Source organism: Dromiciops gliroides, chromosome 5 (genome assembly GCF_019393635.1).
Source record: "Dromiciops gliroides isolate mDroGli1 chromosome 5, mDroGli1.pri, whole genome shotgun sequence".
Taxonomy (NCBI): Eukaryota; Metazoa; Chordata; class Mammalia; order Microbiotheria; family Microbiotheriidae; genus Dromiciops; species Dromiciops gliroides.
Window position 1 is genome coordinate 148698377 of NC_057865.1, and position 25271 is coordinate 148723647.

Below are 25271 nucleotides of genomic sequence, written 5' to 3' on the forward strand. Positions count from 1 at the left end.
TGGCATATGGTCACCATAGGTAGGTGGGATCCACACTCCTTAAATGGTTTCTTCTCTCTTTGGTGGTTGTTGTTATTGTCTAGATGAATCCATTTAGCTTAAGATATGAGTATCATGTGACTCAATAGTCTTACAAGATCGGCTCTGAACTTGGGGTCTGGAAACCTAGGCTTTAGACTGACCTCCTCTTCTATCTGTCTGTGATTATCAGCCAATCATTTTGCATCTAAGCTTCTTCTTTTTAAAATGAGATAATATTTACCTATCTCACAGTGTGGTTGTGATGAAGGTGCTTTGTTAACTGTTAAGTGATATAGAAATAGTGTAATTATTTCTTTGTGATATTTATAAGGTGCTTTCCAAACTTTAAACCATTAGTTATTATTGATAGATGTTATTATTTGTTGCTACTGATAATAATTAAAATCCATTAACCAATCATAATTACATAAAATATACAATAAACAAATAAGACATTGGCTTAGTAACTGTTAATCTTTCCATGATGTAATTATCAGCTATTATTAACTCATAATTGTTGGTTATCTATTGACTAATAATAGTATTAGTCATTATTAGGATACATACATATGTATCATGTATGTAAGATGTGCAATACAATATGCCCAGGGCCTTACACTAGTTGGCAGTCATTTGTTGAAGGAATGACAGAAGAGTAAAATAAATTCCTAATGGGCAGGATTCATGTTTTATACATAATTACAGCCTTTTCACCTTGACTAACCTGAAGTATGTGCTCCATCAAAGTAAACTGGAGTTGTAGCACACATGCCCATGAGCACACTACTTACAGGTGAGCCCTGGTAGCTATCTCTTATTCATCCAGTGAATCTTCCAGTTCACTCAGATCTAGAGCTGAAAAAGGAAAATTAAGATAAGGTTATAAAGGTAGTAAATGTCAGAGGGGGATACTGGAATGGTTTGTCATTTCCTTCTCCAGCTCATGTTACAAATGAACTGAGGCAAAGAAGGTTAAGTGACTTGCCTAGGGTGGCAGAGCTAGTAAGTGTCTAAGGCCCGATTTGAACCCAGGTCTCCCTAACTCTATTCACTGTGCTCTCACCACTGTGCGATCTATGCCCAGCAGTCAGCGGTGAGATGGGAACCCAGGCCCAAATATTCCAAAGACTTTCTCCTTTGATGTCCGGCTCTTCAGAGGTTCTGGCCTCTCATTCCAGGTCTCAGTTCAGGTGGGAAGGATGCTGTGTGAGCCGCCTAAGTCCAGAGTAGTTATCACAGTTCCTGGAACGGGGTTTCTGGACACTAGGCATTCAGTGAGTGAAGTGAATTTGCTGTGGCACAGATTTTTTTTTAATGGTGCCTATAATAAAGTATAGCATTAGGCCAGTCTTCCTGACCTCAGGAGGGAGGTCACAGTGATGTAGGAAAGGTTTTCATGTGAATTTATATCTGTATAATTACCATATTGTGACTTCCCCGAGGCCAGGGGCTGTTCTTGATTCACTTTTGTATACTCATTGGTACACATTAGTGGCTTTATATTCGTCAAAGGAATCTATGGTCTCGGCTCCAAATTCTACCTCATAAATGAAGGATAAGGGAGGGGAAGCAAGCAGTCTGTTCCCACCAGGGTGGCCCCCAAAATCATAGGGTTTGAGTGGAGACTGTCGTCCGCCTCGGGTTGCCTGTCCCTTTCTTCCTTCCACTGCGATGGCCTTCTTTCTAAGCTTGCCTTCCCTTTACACTGCACGATGTACACAGTGACTTGTGTATGGGCACTCCCCTCAGAATGAGAACTCTTTGACGACAAGGATCGAATTGGTTAGTGTTTTCCTTCATGTTTTCCGCCCTTATGCCCCCCCAAGTGCCGAGCACCGTGCGGGCGAAGCGCTTAATACACGTCAGGTGCTTGGGATCCGAAGCAAATGCGCCGAGCGCGGAGACGTCCGCAAAGGCAGTGATCGGGTGTCCCGCTGAGCTCGGAAGGAGCGGGCCGTCTAGGAACCTTCGGTGAGGTTTCGGTGTCTGGCCGGCCCGGAGTCAGGGCCAGGCGCTGTCTGTACGTACAACGATGGGGGGCAGGAGAGAGCGTCGCACCCAGAGGGCAATGGCCCGGAAGCAGTTGTGGCCTGTCTCCATGCGCCGGTTCCTGGGCTCTGGAGAGCGAGCGGAGGCGCGAGAGACCCGCCGGGAAGCTGGAGAGGCACCGCGAGGCGTCCCCGACCCGGGAGAGGAACCGCCGCTCGGACCAGCGCCATCATGTTGCTGCTGCCCGGCGCGCCGGATGGCGAGGGGACCGCCGTCACCCGAGCTCTGTCGGCGGGTAAGTTGCCGGACCCGATCGGTGCCCCCGCCCTCCCCCCGCCCGTGCTTCCTCAGTCCGCGCTCCCCTGCCCCTGCCCCCCGCCCGCCCGGACCTCCCCGCCGGCCGCTGGCCCCGCCCTGTGACCCGGCGGCGCCCGGAGGCACGAGGGGCCAAAGGGCGCCGCCGGCGAGCTCCGGATTGTGGGGACCGCCGGCCGGGCGGGAGCCCCCGGAGCGTCCCCGCGGGGGGTCTGCGAGCAGAGAGCCGAATCATAAGCCGGGCGCGGGCCGTGTTCCCGGGCCCCTCCGGCGCCCCATCCCGTTCGTCCTGGCGGGCAGAGCAAAACCCGAGGTCCCCTCGAGGCGGGGAGAAGCCGGGGCTGCGCCCCCCACGTGCCGCTGGCAATCCATACAAAACCATCCTGGTGCCCGGCACACCGTGCCCCGCGATCCTCGGGGGCCGACTCCGGTGCCCCTTCAGTCCCCTGGTCACTAAAAGCCTGTGGCTGTCAGCCTGGTAGCCGCGGCTTCTCCCTAGATCGGCGTTGGTACGCCCTTAGCGGAGGTCATTTCTGTGTAAAGTTCGTTGTTCAGAAGTCCTGCTGCTGTGGAAACTTCAGTTTGCAAGCTTCCCCTACCAGCTTGCATAGGGGCCAGTTCTTGGGAACAATTCCTAGGGTGTTATCCGGATTGTGTTGTGTTTATGGGTGTGCTGGTGGGTACTTAGCTAATCTTGCCTTCCACTGAAGACCTACGCTAAGACTCCTTTCTTCCCAGTGGGGTGGTGACCCTGAGTTGCTGAAGTCTGCCCATAAAGGACCAGAATTATTAGGTCCTATCTAGCCACAAAGGTTTGAGCATTCCCGAAGGAAAGAAAGACTCACTGCCAGAATGTTGGCTACCAGAGGAATTTTTTTGGATCACAGCAGCTGGTGAGGGTGATTTGCTGAAGGCTTGGACATGTTGCAGTGCATAGCAGGAAATAAAATCTGATAAAACTGGGATTTTTGAAATATTAAAGTGATCATCTTAAAGGAGAAGGAAATGTCAGGAGTAATGTTTCAAATGCCCCAGCTGCGTTGTGCTGATAGAATGTGTTTCAGCTTGATTCTGCCATAGCAGAGTGAGAGTCTTGGATTCCTGAAGCAAGGAAAATGTGAGCAGGTATTCCATTTCCTTCAACATTTGTGGAGGTCATTTATGAGACAAAAGTGTTGCTTTTTAGTTATTTTTAATCAAGCAGTAACAGTTTGCCTTTTTACATGTAGTAACCCTTAATTTAGTCCAATTTACATCCTCCTCTCCTAAATTTTTCTTTTATTGTAGTTTTTCCTGAATTAGAGCAATTTACCTTCATTTCTCAAGAATTCCTGCTAAACATCCATTAGTTGATTCAAGAAGGACCTTGAAAAACACATTTAGGGGCAGCTAGGTGGCGCAGTGGGTAGAGCACCGGCCCTGGATTCAGGAGGACCTGAGTTCAAATCCAGCCTCAGACACTTAACACTTATTAGCTGTGTGACTCTGGGCAAGTCACTTAACCCCAATTGCCTCACAAAAAAAAAAACAAACCACATTTAAACATGCTGATAATGCATTCACTTTAGAAATGTGTAACCAGTGTTTTGAATAGTGGTGTTTGTGTACACTGTTAATAACTGTTTAGCATCTTTTGAGATGACCCTTGAGGAGGTCATGTGTTGAGTAAATTTCATAATTATCACTTTCCTTAGTCTCTGCAAAAATCATTGTTATCATAGTAAAAAATAGTTTGCAGAATTTCTCCTCTTTCCTGACTACTTCACAATTTCCCAGGAAAAGTCACTAATAATTTACCTGGGATATGAAGTTGTTTAGTTCGTGACTGTTGATACAACTTTGGAATATGTGGCTATTGTGTTTTGCTGGGATTTAATTGTGTATTACTAATGCTTCTGGTAGCTTGATTAGTACAACTTTTCATAAATGATGTTTTTATACTGTAAAGTGCATTGAAGCTTCTCAATACTTTTCAATTATAGCTTCTGTAATCTGTCAAGTTGAACCTGTGGGAAGATGGTATGAAGCATTTATTAAGAGGCGAAACAGGAATATTTCAGCCTCTTTTCAGGAACTGGAAGATAAGAAAGAATTATCTGAGGAGTCAGAAGATGAAGAATTACAATTAGAGGAGTTTCCTATGCTGAAAACACTTGATCCTAAAGACTGGAAGGTATTGAATATACATATCATTTTAAGTTACATTGTAGTCATCTTTTACTTGAAATTGTTAGATGGTATCTCTAAGGGTTTTTAACTCTTGAAGTGTATTCTCAAGCAAGCATAAGGTTCTAAGATCTTCCTGCCTGTAATCCCTTTTTTTTGTTGTTCTTAGAATTATTGCACTTATTAATTCATCTGACTTGACAGCGCATCATGTAGGTTGAACCACGAGAACTGTTTCTAATTGCTGTTCCTGTTGTCAATTAAAAAAAGAAATGTGCCCATATTCTAAATAACAGTATGTTGTATAGCCTTATGAAAAGCCCTTTTGCACAAAAGGTCATGAGCATTTCCTACCAATATGACCATTAAAAAAAATTAGAACCTTTCCGGCTTTTTCTGCCCAGTGTAATCCTAGGTTTCTGAATTTTCTAGGCAGGTAGGGACAGAAAGGAGAGGCTAGGCAGAGAAGGAAGCCTGGCCTCCAGAGGAACATCCATAGCCCTACAAGGAAGGAAAAGAATCTTAGGTTTGAAAAAGACATGGTTTGAATTTTGGCTCTGCTCCTTACTGCCTATGTCATCTTGGCGTGTAACTAGGCCTCAGTTTCTTTATCTATAAAATTAGGGGGTTGGACTGGATGGGCTTCTAGCTCCCAACCACCAGCGTCATGATCCTGTCATAGATGGTCACTGCTCCTTTTCCATCCCCCCATCGTTGCAGCCCTTTATAGTTTCTTTGAGTCAGACCAGTCCATTAGAGTTCCACAGGGACTATCCTGGGGGTTACCCTAGGAGCCTCTGCACAGAAAATCAGACTCTTCCATGGAAAAACCGTATTCACCCTAACTTTATCTGTTCCCTAGAGTGTCTCTAGCCTTGTCATTCATCATCTTTACACCTGACCCAACCCCTCTTCTAGTCTAAGCAGACTGTTGGGCTGTGTTCTTCGTTTTAGCCCTCTTATTTAGAGAACCAGCCTGCTCCCGTGAGGAGCTGGGGATAAGTTTTTTCTTAGTAAAAGCATGTCTCGTCATCACCCTTGGGACCTAAGGAGTTAATTCAACAGCCACACAAAATAGTCTGCAGTTTGAATAAGTTGAAAGGCACACTGCTTTCCTTAGTTGTTATACAAGTTCATGGAATCTCAAATGTGGCAGCCTATCAATTAATAGGCATTTCCTAAGCTCCTAAAATGTGCCAGGCACTATGCTATATGCTAGACATTCAGAGATAAAAAATGAAACCATCCTCCTGTCAAGCTTATCTGCCACTGATAGTACGTGAGAGATCCCAAGAGACAGTCTTTTTGTGGCTAACAGGTCCCACTCAGAGGATTGTGTCTCCTGTTTTGGTATAAGCCTAGAGGCAGGAGCCATTCAGTTATCCTTTTACACCCAAGATTTGATCCTAGCCATGCTCTGAAGAAGGCTATCTTAGCCGTGCACTGATATGCGTGACAAGAGATGAGAGGTGTATTTTTACTGAACTTAAATTTTTTTGTATCTTTTTCAGAATCAAGATCATTATGCAGTTCTTGGACTTGGCCATATAAGATACAGGGCTACTCAGAAACAAATCAAAGCAGCCCGTAAGTATTTTATATTGGTTACTATTTTGGAATTCTTCATTATGACATAGGAATACAATTATTCTTTTTAAAGGGTGTGAAAAAGCTCTAGATTTAACTATGCCTTTGTAAAATTGCAGAGGAAAAAACACCTTGTGGTTAGGGCATACTTGGACCAACAGAACCAGAAAACTTATGCCTTTGTAAAATTGCAGAGGAAAAAACACCTTGTGGTTAGGGCATACTTGGACCAACAGAACCAGAAAACAGATTATCAATATGTATTTTCTCATTGGTCTACTTCCTCATTAAGGATGTAAAAAGATCAGACTGTGGCGTGAATTTTCCCTTTAATGTAAAAAGCATTCTTAAGATGGTCGGCTTTTAAAAATAAGCTAAGCTTCTGGTCTCTTTGATAATGAGTTGTACCTAAATTTAGTGAGAGTTACTGTTCTCTCTTAGAAGGAAGCTAGGCCTGGAGTCACAAAGACCTGAGTTCAAATTCGATCTCAAGTATTTACTATCTGTGTGACCCTGGGCAAGTCAATTAACCTCTTTTTGCCTCAATCCACTAGAGAAAGTTTGCCATTGCAAATCATTTCAGTATCTTCGTTAAGAAAACTTCAAATGGGGTCACAAAAAGTCAGGCAAGACTGAAGGACTGGACAGGACAGGAGTTCTCGTGTGTGGTTTTTGTTGGTTTTTTTGTTTTGTTTTGTTTTGTTATTTTTTTGTGGGGCAGTGAGGGTTAAGTGACATGCCCAGGGTCACACAGCAAGTAAGTATCAAATGTTTGAGGTCAGATTTGAACTCAGGTCCTCCTGAATCCAGGTCTGGTGCTTTATCCACTGCACCACCTAGCTGCCCCAGGTGTCAACACTTAGGACCTATATTTTCACTGTACCTTAGCCACACACAAGGTAGTCAGACCCATGCCCCCAAAAAATCTGATTACCAGTGATACCTAATCATCATCCTTTTCTTAGTCCTTGAACTCAGTTATCTCAGCAGCTTTTTATACTTTTGATGTACCTTCCTATTTAATATTCTCTCCTCTCCTGGCTTCTGTGAATCTGCATTTTTTATCCCTGTTTAAACCTCTGCTTCCTTTCCTGACTTTTCTTGCTTCTATTCCTTAAGATTCTGTCCTCAGCATTCTTCTTTCTAAACATTCTAAGCCTTGGCCATCTGTCTTCCATGATTTCAGTTGCTATATCTCTAGCTCATCTTCTCCCTGGTTCTACACTCACACTTCTAATTGTTTGGACATCTGGATTTCCCATTATTATCTCAAACTTGTCATGAGCAAAATTTAAACTTTATAATGCCCTCCCAATCTGTTCCTTTTTGCGACTATCCTAGTGGTTCCATAATCTGTTTTGTTTTTTCTTGTTCCACATTTAGTCATCAAGTCCTATAAAATCTAATTCCAAAACTTCACATAAATCATTCCCAGAGCTGCCATACTAGTTCAGTATCTAATTATCTCTTGCTTAGAAGAATACATTAACCCCCTAACTAGTTTTTGTGTCTCTAGTGTTTTTTCTCTTTACATCAGATCCATCTCTAAGGCAATGCTCTAATCATGTTAATTGTTTGCTCACAGACCTTCAATTTCTCCCCATTGCCTACCAGATAAAGTCTGAATTCTTTAGTATCACATTCAAAATCCTTCATAATTTGATCCAGGGTACTTTATAGTGTGATCTCCGTGTGTGTGTGTGTGTGTGTGTGTGTGCGCGCGCGCGCGTGCACATATGCGCACGCCTTTCTTAACATGCTCTTCCTCTTTCTGCCCACTATATTTTTACCTCATCTTTACCATTCACATTTCTATCCATCTTTAAAGACTGCTTATATATTACCTCTTTTATGAAGGTTTTTCTAAATCCCCTAAATGAAAGCAGTATTTCCTTCCTCTAAAATCCCATATCAATTTCTTTTTTTTTTTTTTTTTAGTGAGGCAATTGGGGTTAAGTGACTTGCCCAGGGGCACACAGCTAGTAAGTGTTATGTGTCTGAGGTCGGATTTGAACTCAGGTACTCCTGACTCCAGGGCCGGTGCTCTATCCACTGCGCCACCTAGCTGCCCCCCATATCAATTTATTGATGCCCTTTTTATTACATTTCTCAAATCCTCATATTACAATTATTTCTATATGTGTCATTTTCACCTAGAGTATAACGTCTTTGAAGACACATTATTTCTTATGTCTCTTTATAGCTTTCATAGTCCTTAGCACAGTATCTTTTGCAAAATAGATGTTCAGTAAATACTTGGATGGATGTATAAGTGAATGGATGAGTTTGTGCCATAGTAGAACGTTGGAAGTCAGGGCTAGCCTCTATACTATTCAAGTAAATAAAGGGTTGGAATCACAGGGCTCGACTGAAAAGGGCCTATGTGGTGGTCTTCGAAAGCAAAGTAAAAGAGATAGCTTTCAAACCCTAGTGTCCTCATTAGCCCTTGTACTCCAAAGTGTTGTTCTAGAGGAAGTAGTTGGTATAGTTAACTGTAGATACCATGACTTCTTCTATCACTTTAAAATATATCCGTTGTGGTCTCTTTGTGGAAAAATCTAATCCAAGATCAGTTTGGGTTTTAAAAGTTTGATTTATGAGTATACAATACTGTGTGTAATTCTACTTACATTAAACTTTATAATGATAAGCACTGAAAAGTCTGTGACTAGAAATTTGAAAATACTTTTTTTGAAACTTTCATTGCTGCCTCTCTGCCGTGTTATTTTTGGAATCAGGGTGGAGATGGTAACATTGGAAGGATTTAGGTCTGCCTGTTCATCTTGTCTTATTCCATGAATTCACAACATGAAATTTATATGGTAATAGATATTAGCCAGTTTGTTACATAATTTATTAGAACAAAGACATATAAACCAAACATTAATTTTTGTCTAACAATAAAAGACAAACTCAAGTATTGAGGTACAGTAAGCATCAAAGTAGTTTAAATCCTATGAAAGAAACATTTGGATGTAAAAAACAAAACATAAAGGGTTTATTGCATTGAAGCAAAGCTTCTTAAACTGTGGGTCAACCCCATATGGAGTTTCATAACTGAATGTGGGGGTTGTGAAAAATTTGGCAACAGTAAAAAGTTATGTATACCTATTTTATATACCTATATACCAAGGGTCATGTAAAAGTTTCTTGGGCGAAAAGAGGTCAAGAGTGGAAAAAGTTTAAGAAGCCCTGCATTAAAGCATAGTACTAGAAAATGAGAAGAATGTTTTACTCATAGAACACCATATTTCCTTTTCCAGCTGCTATATTTTTGGCCGTTCTCTTACTGTTAGGAAGTGGCAGTGGGATAAGGAAAGTTTGTAATTGATGAACTGGCAGGATTCACGGGCAAACAAGAACACTTTTATGTTTTTATTCTATTATATCCTCCTCCCTTCTGGAAATGACTTAGCTATCCAAATTAATCCTGTGATAGGCAGTAAATGCATTAGATGAGTTCAGTGTATGTAATAAAATGTTTTCATGCTTACATAGTGTAATTTTTATTGGGGCTTTATGGAAAATAAACTAAAACTAAAAAGTATTGAGAGGGCAGAGAGTAATTCTTTTGACTATGCTGTTGTCTTTTTTAATAATTATAGAAAGAAACATGTGTCTGGTCAAGGGCCAACATAGGGATGATGGACACCTGACAGACTATAGATTGAGTGATACAAAACACACTTCTATTGGGAAGACTTAAGATTGAAGGCAATAACCTGTAAAATTGATTGCAAAGTTATTCTACATATATGCACTAGGATAGTTGAAACATGCATTTTGACAATTAATTGGCAATAATACTAGACATTATCTCTTCCTTAATAAAATATCTTCCTTAACAAAATTTCTTTTCCTTCCCTCCATTCCTTTAGACTCTTTTGGTTATATGATTGATTCTCTTGTTAGAATCACTGTAGGGGACCAGGAATGAGGCATTATGGCATTTTTGTTTCTCTTCTAAGTACAGATGTAATGATAAAGTAACATTATGACTATTTAACTACCTGGATGAGGAAAAACAGTGGCTAGAGATCAGCCTAAGAGCCAGGAAGATCTGGATATAAAGCCCCACCTCTGATACTTTAGGACTATCTAAACCTGGACATCATTTAACCTCTGGGTTAAAGGAAGTTTCCTTATCTGAGAGTTATGGTGAAATCACAAGTCCAGGCCTTTGTCCATATCCAGCAAAGAATTAAAAACAATAAATATTCATTACAATATATGTACAGAAATATCTTTTAACTTTTTTGTTAAATCAAGTACATGAAATAAAAAGGATTACTTTAAAAACCTTGTTTATTTACAAACTTCATTGTTCATTTTATGTATGATGTGTTTATGATGCAAAATTTAAGTTAACATTCTGGATTTTGGCAGTAGATTAGTTGAGGATCTGATTTAGTTGAGGAAGTTTCCTCACTGGGAATTCCTTATACGAGTGAAATCTCAGATTCAGTCAAAAAAAAAAAGATTCTGGTAGAAAGCTGAATTTTCTCCTTGTTCAGATTATCTTAAAATATTAATAGTAACTAACATTTATGTAGTTCTTTAATGTTTGCAAATCACTTTCTTCAGAAAATTCCTTTGAAGTAGGGTAAATATTGTCCCTTTCATATAAAAAAAATGAATATTTGAGAGGTTAGATGACCTGCTCATGTTTGCACAACTAATAAGTGTTGGGGGTAAGATATAAACCCAGATTCTGTGACCATAAGTATGGAGCCCTTTCCACCATACCATGTTGGCGAGAGAGATGTGTAGTTTTTATTTTTGTGGATGTGGAGTCTTTGGTAATTAAAATTGTCTACCTTCTATTGGCAAAGCATCCAAAAAGATTTTAGTTTATACATTTAGATGGGGGGAAGGGGAATCTGTTCCATGACCAAGTATTTGTCATGACATTCAAAACTACCTTTAAGATTCCAGAAATGAATCATTTTAACTTATTTTTATTTTCAAATACAAAACATTAAGTGACAGAACTTATCCAAACCTGACTCATTTGGTAGATAAAGTGATGGTTTTGAAACATCATCCAGACAAACGAAAAGCAGCAGGCGAACCAATAGCAGAAGGGGAAAATGACTACTTTACTTGCATAACTAAAGGTAAGAAAATACTTTCAGTGGTAGGTATTTCTAGTGTTTAATAGATTAATGTAGCTCTTTCTGTAGGCTAATATTAATATCTTAAGCAGTATATTTCACTGTACTGTGTGGTAACATTAACAAACCATTTTCAGTTAAAGAAAATTATTTATAATAATAGCAGAATTGATTTAGATTTTTTCTATTTCATAATGACAATTATGACCCACTGGTTTTCTGTTCCATTTCAAATGATAGTCTGAATTAACATATGACATCATGTTACCACCTGAACTCAGTCAAAAGAAAAATAAATACTTTTCCTGGCAGTTTACCAGTTAAACAAACTAGTTTAAACTAAAATAAGAAGTTGATTCTGTATTTTAATGCATTGCATATAATATTATGTGCAAGAAGCTTTATATTAAACATAGGTATATTCATACATTTATTAAGGAAAATGACATATTATTTCCAAATGGTCCTTAATCTTAAAAAGTGTGTGGTTGAAAATGAATAACACATTTTTGGGACCAAAATGAAGTCTTAGATGCCCACTGACTCCTATCATTCCTGTATTGTAAGTGTCCTTACTTGCTACCTTTGCCTAAGACTGATTTTTTTAGTTATTTAAACTATTGCTTAATAAATGGATATTTAAAATATTGCTTAATCTTTGTAGCAGAAGGCAACAGTTCATTATTGTTAACTGTGAAAATAAAAACCTACTTTAACTTGAATACTCCTAACGCTAGTAAAGTAAGCATTTTCTCATAGAAACATGTAAATTCAGGTCATATTTGCTGATGTTTTATGACCTTGTAACTTTTTTTCCTCAGCTTATGAAATGTTGTCTGACCCCGTGAAAAGACGAGCATTTAATAGTATAGATCCTACTTTTGATAACTCAGTTCCTTCTAAAAATGAAGCAAAGGACAATTTCTTTGAAGTGTTTTCACCAGTGTTTGAAAGAAATTCCAGGTGAGCTATGGCATCATCTTTTGAACTTAGAGCCCTGTTGCATGCATATAGAGGTCTTCCTTATTTTCTCCTTTTTCTTCTTATAGCACAAGGAAGGAGAAAAAGAATATTTATCTCTTCTTCCCTTGTAAAAGGATCTAGCAGGCTCAGTTTTCTCCATTGTTTCATTGGCTAAAACAAGATCCCTATTTTGACACATTCTAGAACCCATCTTATATTTTCCTTACTTTCACAGTGCCTTATGTAAATGTGATGGTGACTCATTCTGATGTAGATACATTATTTGCTTGAAACTTCATTTCTTTCTCTTTTTTCCTACCATTTTACTCTTTTGCTGATTAGTACTTTTTCCTCCCTTTTGCCCAGTATTCGTTGAGAAAAAAAATCATTCTTTTCTCTGAGCAACTGATTACCATAAGGCTTCTCTGGATAAGAGTGGGTTTACATTTGAGATTGTTTTTTTATACCTTTACAATTTTTTAAACTTTTATTGAGTCCACTTTTTTTAGTTATTATAATGTCTTCCCTCCTTATGGTTCAGCCTTCCTACCTTTATGGCTTTATGTGCAACTTCTTTTCCCCCTCTTATTCCTCACCTAAGGCACCTACTATCACCATTTGTGTCTTTTCGGGGCTCAGAAACCAGGTAATGAAAGGATATGGTATATTAGATAGTGATCATTTTTCCACTCCAGTAACATACTGCCAGTTCTTTAATAGACGTGAAGACCTAGTTCAGAAACCACCTAGTCCAATTAGTCTGGTTATAAGTCAGGATCTTTCCATTCAAAGGGTGTGGGAGGAGGAAAACTTATTTTTCTAAATCTTGTCTTTCAGGTGGGGTTTCTAGTCTCGCAACCTACTTGTCTAATGTCCCGATGATTTCCCTAATTTCTAAGCTCAATTTCTGTATCTACTAGTTATTATTTTCACTGTAAGGGAGTATCCCCCCCCAAAAAAAAGTTAAAGTAGACATTAGGCTTGCCATACAAATTGCCTCCCCCTTACATAGCATCATAAACTCATAGTTAAATCTAAAGGAGCTAAATGGTTTACTTCATCCAAACCCACCCACTTTACACATGAAGAACCTGAAGCTCTAAGAGATTGTGATTTGCTCAGGGTCATCTATAGAGTAAACAGTGGGATGGATTTTGAAGCCAGATCCAGTATTCTTCACACTGACCATATGGCCTCTGTCAATGCGTCATCAGTGAGTGATTAAATGTTTGGGAGAAGAACCTGCTTCCTGCTTCTCATGTTTTGGAGAGGACGGCCAAAGACTCCAATTTCTCTATCTGTCCTTGTCCCAGGAGCATTGATGCTCCCCACTAACCAGGCTTGCACTTTGGAATCTTGCTTTACATGTAGGGTTAGGCATGGGAAAGAGGGACTTTACAACCAGCTAAGAAAATTAGGAATTACACTCTACTTTTATGGCTGTTAGTGTCCTAGCTTTTTAGCAAGTCTTATAAAAATAATAAGGGAAGATATCCAACCAACTGCTCACATTATGTTTGAAGGTAGATCCTATTAGGCATAAAGGGTTAAAAAGTTGCCCATGTTACAAATTATGGTGTCCATTCGAGTTGCATACCAGGTTTTATGACTGGTTTGCTTTTAATTTTAATATTTCAGATGGTCAAATAAGAAAAATGTTCCTAAGCTTGGTGACATGAATTCATCATTTGAAGACGTAGATGCATTTTACTCTTTTTGGTAAGCTAATGATATGCTTATGTAAATACTGTTTCCATCTTTAAAGGATCTTAAACATATGTTGATTGAGACTGATTCTCAGAAACTTTCATAATAAACTTACTGAAGCACCCATCATGTAGAATTTATTGAAAGTTTTTTGCTTGAAACGGTTTTTTCTTTCAGCTGTTTGACCTTTTCTGAACAAACTATTCCAATCTATTCCCTGTTGGTACAGGTCTCTAGTTATATTAAAAGCACTATGATGAGAGTAATTGAAACTTGCATTGACTTGTATTATTTAATCCAAATAGATAAGAAAAGATTCTTATGTTTGTGTTCCCATCTAATCAAGGACATGGGTATTGATTTTTCATGAACAATTTACTAATTTTTATTTATACCAGATTTTACACAAAAGTAAAAATTGGGTGAATTTTGTAATACAGAAAACTTTTATTTTCTTGGTTAATCTCAAGTGAATACTAAGGGGAGGGAAAGAAGATGCAAATACAAAAGACACTAAAATGGTTCCTGACCTCAAGTAATTTATAAGAACAATAAAATTCAGTTTTACAAATTAATCATTTTTACTTACCATAACATTTGTTAGAGTAGGAAAATGATTAGCTGTTATGATTGCCTAAACCTGGTCACAAAGTTAAAAACCTGGGCAGCAAAGAAGGGATAAGAACCAATTAGGTGGGGGGAAAAATCTGTGACAAATCTCAAGAAATTAAAGAACCTGTAGTAGTTGGGGAGTGGGGATGTGCAATAACATTTTATGCCTAAATCTATTTAAAGTGAAAACAACCTAAGATATTCATTGTTGACAGAAAATTAAGTAGATACCAGTTAATCCAGTTACTATTTTCATCTTTTTTACTAAAGTTTATCATTATGCACATAACAGCTTAGAAATTTGAAATTATTTTATTGCTATAATATTATGTTTATCAATTTTCTATCTCAGGTATAACTTTGATTCTTGGAGAGAATTTTCTTATTTAGATGAAGAAGAAAAAGAAAAAGCAGAATGGTAAGTAAAGTCATTAACAAATAAAGTGGGTTAGCTCATTTTAAAATGGAAGGATTTATTTAATTGTAAGTATTTTGAAAGTTCTAAACCATTCCTGAGGCTTGTTTCATAATGAGGAATTTAAAAAAAAATTTTTTTTTTGCGGTACAATGAGGGTTAAGTGACTTGCCCAGGGTCACACAGCTAGTAAGCATTAAGTGTCTGAGGCCGGATTTGAACTCAGGTCCTCCTGAATCCAGGGCCAGTGCTTTATCCACTGTGCCACCTAGCTGCCCCCTACAATGAGGAAATATTCATGAATTAATGTTATTCATCAGATAGTAGTGGCAGTTCTCTTTATGATATGGTGGTATCACACCCCTGTACCTTTAAACTATTAGATGTTTCCAAATTATATCTTATGGACTTAATGGGTAGAGGGTACTTACACATATTTTTAAAAAGGATATATTACTGTTAGGAAGTAAAAACCCTAAATCCAGAGCCAAGAATAAATGTCCCTGGTACATAGAATTCTTAGTGTACCATTGGTAGGAGGACAATGTCAACATCCTTATGTAGTGATTTCTCTTACATTGTGCTCCTGAGGTTCTATAACATTAATAACAGTTAAGAACTCTGTGCCATTTACCAACCACATGACTCAATAGGGATACAATACCATGCATTGAGACAGGAAGACTCATCTTCCTGAGTTTAAATCTTACCCCAGACACTTAGTGAGGTGGAGAAGGAAATGGCAAAACCACTCCCAGTATCTTTGTAAACAAAACCCTAAATGGGATCAAGAAGAGTTGGGCACAACTGAAAAAAGACCCAGCAACAACAACAAACCACTTAGCATTTACCCTGTAAATTCACTCTGAATGGGAATTTGACAGACCTTACATTCTATTAGGGATAGGGGGAATAAATGAATGGCTGACTGAGCATCGTGCTAAACACTGGGGATACAAATACAAAACAAAAACAGTCTCTATTCTCCAGAAGCTTTAAATTCTAACTGGGGGAGAGAACACATAAAAGGGAATGGGGACTAGGGTTGGGAAAGTAAAGGATGGTGAGTGAAGCCATAAGGAAATACAAATTGATACATCTTTTCTAGTAGCAATGTCAGTATTGATTATGGTTCCAGAACCAGAAAGAGAGTATTAAGGAAAACAGGTACAGCAGATGCTATCTATGGCATCCCAGTGGCTGGTGAGATAATTGGGTGGGGAGTAAAGTGAAGCATGGCTGGAATGGGCAAATAGCCCAATAGAGTAGGTGACTTGATATGCTTGCCAGTCAGGACAGTGGGGCCAGGGCAGGGTTCCAGAGGAATTGGTCTTTGGTCCTTTGGAGGCAGTAAAGTAAAAAGAACTCCAGAGGCAGTCATCACTGTTGGGGTTTTGGGGGGATTTTGTTGTTGTTGTTTGATTTTATTTTAATAGCCCTGGAATGACAGAGTGGATAGAGTCCCCTGTGCAATTAGGTTTTTTGGGCATCCAGAAAATTTCATCAAAGGTTCTTACCCTCTGAGCACAGAACTGAACCAAACAATAGGAAAAAGAGGGTCATAGCAACAAGTTCCAAAGATAACTTGATTATATCTGAGCCAGTTGTAATAAGACAAGAAAAAAGAAATAGAGGGAATAAAAAATAGGAATAAATAGGTAGAAACAAGACTATCATTTTTTGCACATGTTATGATGGTCTAGTATCTAGGGAAACCTAAAAGAATTAGCTAAAATTTAATTGAAACAACATAATCGGGGGCAGCTAGGTGGCACAGTGGATAAAGCACCCACCCTGGATTCAGGAGGACCTGAGTTCAAATATGGCTTCAGACACTTGACACTTACTAGCTGTGTGACCCTGGGCAAGTCACTTAACCCTCATTGCCCCGCCCCGCAAAAAACCAAAACAATATATTCAGCAACATTGCAGGATGTAAAACAAAGCTACTTAAGTTATTAGCTTTTCTGTGTATTACCAACAAAACCTAGCAGGAAGAGATAGGGGAAAAAATCCATTCAAAATAACTACAGTATATATGAAATACTTGGGAGCTTACCTACTAAAACACACACAGGAACTATACGAATGAAACTATAAAACATCTTTCACAGAAATAGAACTAAACATTTGGAGAAATATTTATTGCTCACAGGTAGGCTTTACCAATATTGTTAAAATGACAGTACTACTGGATTTACTCATTCAGTGCCATAGCAGTCAAACTACAAAATGATTATTTTATAAAGCTGGGGGAAAAATGAAATTCACGTGGAGCAATAAAAGGTCAAAGTCAACATTCTTAAGGGAAATAATGGGGGGAGGAGGAGAGAAGGGGGCCTAGTGGTAAGTAAACTATATTACAAAGGAGTAATCATAAAAATGACTTGGTACTGGTTAAAAAATAGAGAGGTTGAGCATTGTAATAGATTAAGTATATAATATAAATAAGCAAATGAAGACAAGAGTGCTTTTTGTTTTTGTTTTTGCAGGGCAATGAGTATTAAGTGACTTGCCCAGGGTCACACAGCTAGTAAGTGTCAAGTGTCTGAGGCCAGATTTGAACTCAGGTCCTCCCAAATCCAAGGCTGCCCCAAGAGTGCTGTTTGTTAAACCTAGTCTCCAATTTAGATAGCTAGGTGCTTCGTGGATAGTGTTGGGTCTGGATTTAGGAAGATATGAGTACAAATGTGACTGCTGTCATTTACTAGTTGTGTGACTTTGGGCAAGTCACTTAGCCTCTGTTTGCTTCAGTTTCCTCCTCTGTCAAATGGGAACAATAATAGCACCTTCTTTCCGGAGTTGTCTGAGGATTGAATGAGCTGATTGTAAAGAGCTTAGCACAGTGTCTGGCACATAGTAAATGCTGTATAAACATTAGTTACTGCTTAGCTGCTGGGATGTCTCACAGAAAATAGGTATAAACCAATATATACTGTATACCAGGATAAGCACCAAATGAATACATACGATATAAAGGTTAAAATTACCAACATTAGAGGAGCAAGGAAGAAACTACCCAAAAATCTCTGGATAGGGGAACAATTCATGACCAAACAAGATATAGAGAAGATTATAGAAGACAAAGTCAACAATTTTTATTATATAAAATTTTAAAGTGTTTGTGCAAACAAAACCAATCCAGTTAAAATTAGAAGGGAAAGAGGTAACTGGGCAAAAAAAATCTTTGTAGTGAGTTTCCCTAAAAAATAAATGGTCAAAAGATATGAACAGGCAATTTTCGTAAAGCAGGGCTCTTAAGAGAATTCCTAGAAGTCTTCATCTTACTCTAAACTCCTTGTGGGCTGAAGATCCAGGGGCATAGAGTCTTTTGCATTTATGTCCTGTTGTTCCCCACATGTATTAGAGGAGTGTTTTGGGTACTCCCTGTCAATGTGAACAGAAGAAACCACTCATGCACTACAATTCCACTCAGCTAACAATCTTAGATTGCAGAAACTTAGCTCCTCACAACCTCCATCTCCTTCCATAGTCATCAGTTGTGATGTTGTGACTACAATAATTCTTCAAGGCCTTCCTTATATGGACAGAAGGGCTTCTGCAATAGAATGTGTGCATAATGGGTCTTGATGTAGAGACCAGTTCACCTCAGACTATACCTGGTCACATCTTAACCAGATGTTTGTGAATGTCTTTGAAGGATGCTTCTCTACACTATGACCTCCTCTGACTTCACTAACTTAATATTAAGCATCATCCTTTTAAAGGTAGTAATTTGTAACATTTTAACCTTAGAAATCATTGTTTCTAAGCATGGAACTTTAGAAAATACTACATTTTTCAATGCTTACCATTTTATAGTCGTGATGAGAGGAGGTGGATTGAAAAACAAAACAGAGCAGCCAGGGCACAAAGGAAAAAAGAAGAAATGAACAGAATAAGAACATTAGTTGGTAAGTATACATTGTTTTTCTTTAAAAAAATAAAAGTATTTTATTATTTTCCAGTTACATGTAGAAATAGTTTTCAACACTTGTTTATATAAGATTTCCAATTTCAAGTTTTTCTCCCTCCCTCCCCCCCTCCCCTAGACAGCAGGTAATCTGATAAAGGTTATATATATATATATATATAAATATATAATAACATTAAACATATTTCTGCATTAGTCATGTTATAAGAGAAGAATCAGAGCAAAAAGGAAAAACCTCAAAAAAGAAAAACAACAGCACTAAAAACAAAAGAAATAGTATGGTCCAATCAGCATCCATATTCCACAGTTCCTTTTTTTTTTTTTTTCCCCTGGATCTGGAGAGCCTTTTTTATCATGAGTCCTTTGGAACTTTCTTGTACCATTGGATTGGTGAGAAAAATCTAGTCTATCACAGTTGATCAGCACATAATGTTGATGATAACTGTATAATCTCCTGATTCTGCTCATCTCACTCATTAGTTCATGCAAGTCCTTCCAGATTTCTCTGAACTCTTCCTGCTCTTCCATCGTTTCTTACAGCACAATAGAATTCCATTACATTCATATACCACAGCTTGTTCAGCCATTCCCCAGTTGATGGGCAACCTCTCAATTTCCAGTTCCTTGCCACCACAAATATAAATTTTTTTGTACATGTGGGTCCCTTTCCCTTTTCTATGATCTCTTTGGGAAAAAGACCCAAAAGTGGTATTGTTGGGTCAAAGGGTATGCACAGCTTTATAGCCCTTTGGACATAATTCCAAATTGTTTTCCAGTATACATTGCTTTTCAAAGGATTTAATTAATTAATTGGGGAACTAAATATTCAGTGTTTTCTTCCTCCTGATAGACAACGCATATAGCTGTGATCCTAGGATAAAAAAATTTAAGGAAGAAGAAAAAGCCAAGAAGGAAGCAGAGAAGAAAGCAAAAGTAGAAGCAAAGAGAAAGGAGCAAGAGGCAAAAGAAAAAGTAAGATGAAAATTTTCAAAGTTGGCTGGTGGAATGAATTTATTTAGTCAATCAGTAAACATTTATTAAATACCTACTATGTGCTAGGCACTGTGCTAAGTGCCAGAATTACAAAAAGGAAAAGACATTCCCTGCCCTCAAGAAGCTTACAATCTAATGAGGGAAACAGCATTCAAACAAATACATACAAAGTAGGCTATATATAGGATAAATAGGAAATAATTAACAGAGGGAAGGCACTAGAATTAAGAGGGGTTGGGGAAGGCTTCCTATAGAAGGTAGGGTTTTAGTTGGGATTTGATGGAAGATAAGGAGGTGAGGAGGGAGAGCATTCCAGGCACAAGGAACAGCCAGAGAAATGGACTTTAACAAGACAGTGAAACAACCAGGATCAAAGAATATATGTTAGGGAGTAAGGTATAAGAAGAGTGGAAAGGTAGGAGGGGGCTAGATTATGAAGGGCTTTGAACATCAAACAGCATTTTTTTATTTGCTCCTGGGGTTTACAAAAATGTACCTACCACGAGATAACAATCCCTCTTTAGTCTACAAGCCTATTAAAAATATAGAACCTAGGGACTTAAACTTTCAAAGTGTTGTTATTGCTAATAGATAATTCGCATGATTAGTAGCAAGAGGAATCTTAATTATAAACACTTACCAAGCATTTACTGAGAATATATTGGATGCTGCAGATAGTGAAGATATAATGGCACCATTCTAATTGCTTCAATATCATAGTAGCATCTAATAGTATTTTCCTGTTGAAATAAGACATATTTGAAGGAATTTATTCTCCTGACCATACTGTGGTTATTCTTTGTTCTTCAAGGAAATGATTTTGATCTCACCTGTTTGCTGAACCAAAATATTCATTAAAGTATTGGATTACTTGCTTAAGGTCATTGAATAATGGCACATTCCATTTCCAATGCATAACAGTTTCTCATTTCTCTGATTATAGCAAAGACAAGCTGAATTAGAAGCAGCTCGGTTAGCGAAGGAAAAAGAAGAAGAGGAAGTTAGACAACAAGCATTACTGGCAAAGAAAGAAAAGGAAATTCAGAAAAAAGCTATTAAAAAAGAAAGGCAAAAACTTCGAACTTCATGCAAGGTATGTCAATCTTGTGAAGCAAAAAAAATCTTTTCTTCACATACCAAATAGGATCATAGTTCTACAACAGGAAGGGACCTCAGGCCAGCTTGTCCAAACCCCTTTATGAGGAAAATGAGGCCCAGAGAGGTTAGGTGACCTAGGCAAAAATCATATAAGTAGTATCAAATGCAGGATTTGGATGTACATGTTTTCATTCCAGACCAGTGCTTTTCTCTGTATAGAAAGCATTATCAGGTGCTTTATTATATGCTGGGCATCTGCATCTACTAGGCAAAATGTATCCAAAAATAAAAACCAAAGTCTCTCCCCAGTAGGATATATATACATAAAATACATGCAAAATTATTTCATTTGGGGCATGGGAAGGCACTGGCAACTGGAGAGGTCAGGATAGGTCTTGGGTAGGAAGTGGCCTATTGAGATAAGCCCTGAATGAAGCTAGGGATTCTAAGAGGCAAAAGTTAGGGCAGAGAATACATTCCAGACATGGAAGTAAGCCTGGGGAGCAGCATAGAAACAGGAAGTTTATGATATCCGCCTTTGATAGAGGAGACATTCAAAGTATTTTTTAAAATGACCTTTCAATCCTTGCTTCCTAGTTAGACTTTTCTCCCCTCTTCCCTAGTTATAATTAAAGATTTACACATCTTTCACTATCTCCATACATTTTATTATACTAACTAGTTTCCAGTTGCCCTTGTGTAATTGGTATATGATACGGTATTCATTAGTTTTAAATATTAATTAAATGTGATTTTGTTGTTGTTTAACAGTACCTCCTATTTCTCAAGGTGATAATGCTTTTACTGTAATATAAACTTTCTGGCAGTAGATGTTTATACGTAGGAATAGACTGAGTAGCACACCCACCTCAATGAATGAAGGAAAATTCTATGGGGATCACACTCCTTTTTTATCCATAAACAATTTCTTGGGGACTTGAATTGCCTCATAACGGCCATAAGGTTCATTTACTCTGCGTCCATAGCCAAGAAAAGATGACTTTTACAGCTGTGAAGAACTTGGCCACAAGTAGGATTTGCAGGATCTGTAGGATTTGACTAAAGGTCAGAAGCTAGGACATCAATTAAACTGCTAAGATTTTCAAACATTCATGTATAAATCTGTTTAGCTATTAAATTGGTCTTGTAAATCAACAGTAATTTGCATCAATATGTACACAACAAAATTATATGTTTGTGCTTTCTAGAATTGGAATTATTTTTCAGACAGTGAGGCAGAGTGTGTTAAAATGATGGAAGAGATTGAAAAGCTTTGTGATCGTCTTGAACTAACAAGGTATGATCACCATCTTACTGTAGATTTCTATAAAGAAAGCAGCTTTTTCTCTTTTTCGTTTAAAATTATAACCATATACTTACTTATTGTATTAATTTATTAAACTCTAAAACAGTTAATTTTGCTTTCTAAATGCCTCTGAGAGAAACTTAGGCCGTATATCATGATTATGATCTTAATCAGTATTAATCATTCAAATGTGTATGTTATCTACTTGTTTTACACATACATGTACAAATATATAAAAATAAATTTCAAGAAAGAAAAACAGCTAATACTGAGATTTGAACTATAGTTGAACCAATCTAAAGACTCAAATTACATGGTGAATATTGGGCAGTTATAGATTGACTTCTACATTATGGAAGTGAGATGCGTATATAAATAGCAACCTTTCATATATATTGGTACTTACATTTGTAATAATAGCAGCTTTCCTAGGCTGTAAAATTGCAATAAGAACTTACATAAAATTAAATCTTCACATTTAATAACATAAAGGTATGGGCTCTTGTGGTGCAATATAAAAAGGTGGTTCCTCTGTGTGAAACTCAACATCCTTAAACACAAAAAAGCCAACTTTATCTATTATGTTTGGATAAAATTTCATGCTTCTTTCAAAAATTTAGCTTGCAGTGCCTGAATGACATTCTTACATCTACTACAAAAGAAGAAGGGAAGGCTGCTGTGGAAAAGCAGGTAATGTTCATTTAGCATATGCATTATTACGTTCTGTATGATGTGTTGAACTAATTGGCTATAGTTCATACACAAGTATTGAATTTACTTCCTAAATATGAATATACATTTAGAAAATTTAGAACTGACAGCAACCAATCAAGAGCATCTAATCCAGTTCTCCCTTACTTTACAGATGAGGATGAAACTGAAGTCTAGAGAGGTTAACCCTTAGAACCATAATGAAATTTTCATTAAATCTTGTACTTTGCAGAATTACTTTTCCCAGCTCTGTTCTAGCTGTTGAGCTAAGCCAAAAAGACAGTGGGATTTCTTTTTTCCCTTAAGGATCATTCCAAGATGAGTTGGTAGGTGAAAGAGATGAAGATGTAAAGACAATAAAGTACAGCTAGATTTCTTCACCTTAACTTACCTGATCTGATTATACATTATGATTTTTTCATATAGGGGTTTTACATTTTATCTTGTATTTCATGATGCCAACAAATGTATTTTATGCAGATTTTCATCACTTAGATAAAACAGAAAATTAGAATAATGGTTTATTTCATTTTTTAAGAATCAGACTTAATTGAGCATCAGCATGTCTATCAAAGAGTGTACTACAATATAAATTTACTAAAAATAGCAAGACTTGCCTGGTTGTGTTTATGCTATTCTTGGTGTAAAGGTCATGTACTACATAGAATTTTTTCATTTAACTAGTGGGAAAGTAGATGTATGTAGTGTTTATTTTTTTGCATTTGTTTTTCATTTACATTAACTAAAGCCAAACTGAGCTTAGTTGGCACACCTAAAATCTAGAAAATTTTAAGGGGTAGTTTGATTGGCAATACTTTCTGGCTATATATAGCCAGAAATAAACCATTATTCTAATTTTCTGTTTTATATAAGTGATGAAAATATAAATATACAAATTATTTATTTTATTTTGCTGGGTAATGAGGGTTAAGTGACTTGCCTAGGGTCACACAACTAGTAAGTGTCAAGTGTCTAAGGCTGGATTTGAACTCAGGTCCTCCTGAATCCAGGGCTAGTGCTTTATCCACTGTGCCACCTAGCTGCCCCCTGACTTTCAGTTTAACTTGCCAAGTATTCCATATCAGTTAGGTACCTTGGAAATAACCATAACAATAGTTGACATTTACAGAATACTTCCATAAAAACAATCTTGTGAGGTAGTCATTAAAAATATCATTATTTCCTTTTTACAGACAAGCTTGGCCAGTTGGTAATTAATCTTTTGGCCATGGCAATCAACAAATCCAGAATGCCCCTGAGTTTTACTTCTGTGGTGATGGTAGCAGAAAAGGGAGAGAAGGTATAAAGAATCATAGTTTTTAGACTATGATTATAAATAAACATTGTCAACTTTGACACTCAATTTTTTTCACCTTATGGCTCACTATTTCCTTTTAATTGTACACAGTAATACTGCCCTCTGAGGAATACTAGGACTTAGTGTTCAAACAAAGCCTGTCATGAAGCATATATATTTTAAAGGTTTTGGGATTAGTAAACTTGCACCGAGGCTGCCCTAGGATTGTTGAGCTTGGCAAATTTGAGGTCAATAGGTTTAGCCTTAGAATTATTAAGCTTGGTGAGGTTGGTGCCAGTAGACTTAGTGGGCTTGGTAAATTTAGGGTCAGTGGTTGTGGCAACCTTATAGTCATGCTTAGTGATCTTGGGACCTAGATGTTTTGCAGCAGTAGTGGAACTAGTGCATCAAGTGGTAGCTTTAGGGGGGCTGTAAACTTGGCAGTCCTGGGCCTGATCTTGGTCTTGGGACCTTGAAGGTAAGGAACATAAGAAAAGCAGCCAAAAAAATAAGTTGGAAAACACTGTTCAGGACTAAGAAATGGCAAAAGCTTACAGACTATATAAGAGTTTCATACCTATATACCATGAATATTTCCTTCAAGAAGAGTTCAGTGTGGGACCAATAGGGTGAGCACCAAATAACATCACACACACACACACACACACACACGCAAAAAAAACATTAAATGAATGAATACCTTAGAGAAAATGACTAGTTAGTGATGTGTCATTTCTGAATCAGCTGTTTGTTTAGTCAAATCATTGACTCATTAGAGCAAAACTCAAAATCGATACCAAGTTAGAATAATCAAAACAAGGGGGCAGCTAGGTGGCGCAGTGGATAAAGCACCGGCCCTGGATTCAGGAGTACCTGAGTTCAAATCCGACCTCAGACACTTGACACTTACTAGCTGTGTGACCCTGGGCAAGTCACTTAACCCCCATTGCCCTGCAAAAAAAAAAACAAAAAACAAAAAAGAATAATCAAAACAAGAAGATAGGGTCTCTTCTTTCTTGAGTGAACTCCAGCTGGACATATCG

General features: G+C 37.9%; 1 protein-coding gene and 1 long non-coding RNA gene across 8 annotated transcripts in view; one reads left to right on the forward strand and one right to left on the reverse strand.

Moving 5' to 3' along the window:
- Positions 1-25271, forward strand: part of DNAJC2 (DnaJ heat shock protein family (Hsp40) member C2) — a 34346-nt gene continuing 9075 nt past the window's right edge. Inside the window, exons 1-12 of one of the 5 annotated variants that reach the window (XM_043965201.1) lie at positions 1-19; positions 4308-4498; positions 6003-6078; positions 11097-11195; positions 12014-12155; positions 13794-13874; positions 14827-14892; positions 18712-18803; positions 19674-19795; positions 20760-20909; positions 22123-22211; positions 22841-22910. In XM_043965201.1, coding sequence (XP_043821136.1) covers positions 7-19; positions 4308-4498; positions 6003-6078; positions 11097-11195; positions 12014-12155; positions 13794-13874; positions 14827-14892; positions 18712-18803; positions 19674-19795; positions 20760-20909; positions 22123-22211; positions 22841-22910 — 1191 coding nt within the window. In that variant the 5' untranslated portion in view covers positions 1-6. Of the gene's footprint in view, positions 20-2105; positions 2306-2483; positions 3451-4307; positions 4499-6002; positions 6079-11061; positions 11196-12013; positions 12156-13793; positions 13875-14826; positions 14893-18711; positions 18804-19673; positions 19796-20759; positions 20910-22122; positions 22212-22840; positions 22911-25271 lie in introns of those variants that run through there. The other 4 variants (XM_043965200.1, XM_043965202.1, XM_043965203.1 and 1 more) reach the window with 4 other exon arrangements.
- Positions 18020-25158, reverse strand: LOC122727593. 3 transcript variants are annotated; one of them, XR_006353162.1, is made up of 5 exons: positions 24929-25158; positions 21783-21960; positions 20954-21048; positions 20457-20556; positions 18295-18696 (listed from the first exon to the last, which is right to left on the reverse strand). It is a non-coding gene; the product is annotated as an uncharacterized LOC122727593 (long non-coding RNA). The 3 variants fall into 3 exon arrangements; XR_006353160.1 differs by lacking the exons at positions 18295-18696; positions 24929-25158 and adding an exon at positions 18020-18272 and having other exon boundaries at positions 21783-22158; XR_006353161.1 differs by lacking the exon at positions 24929-25158 and having other exon boundaries at positions 21783-22158.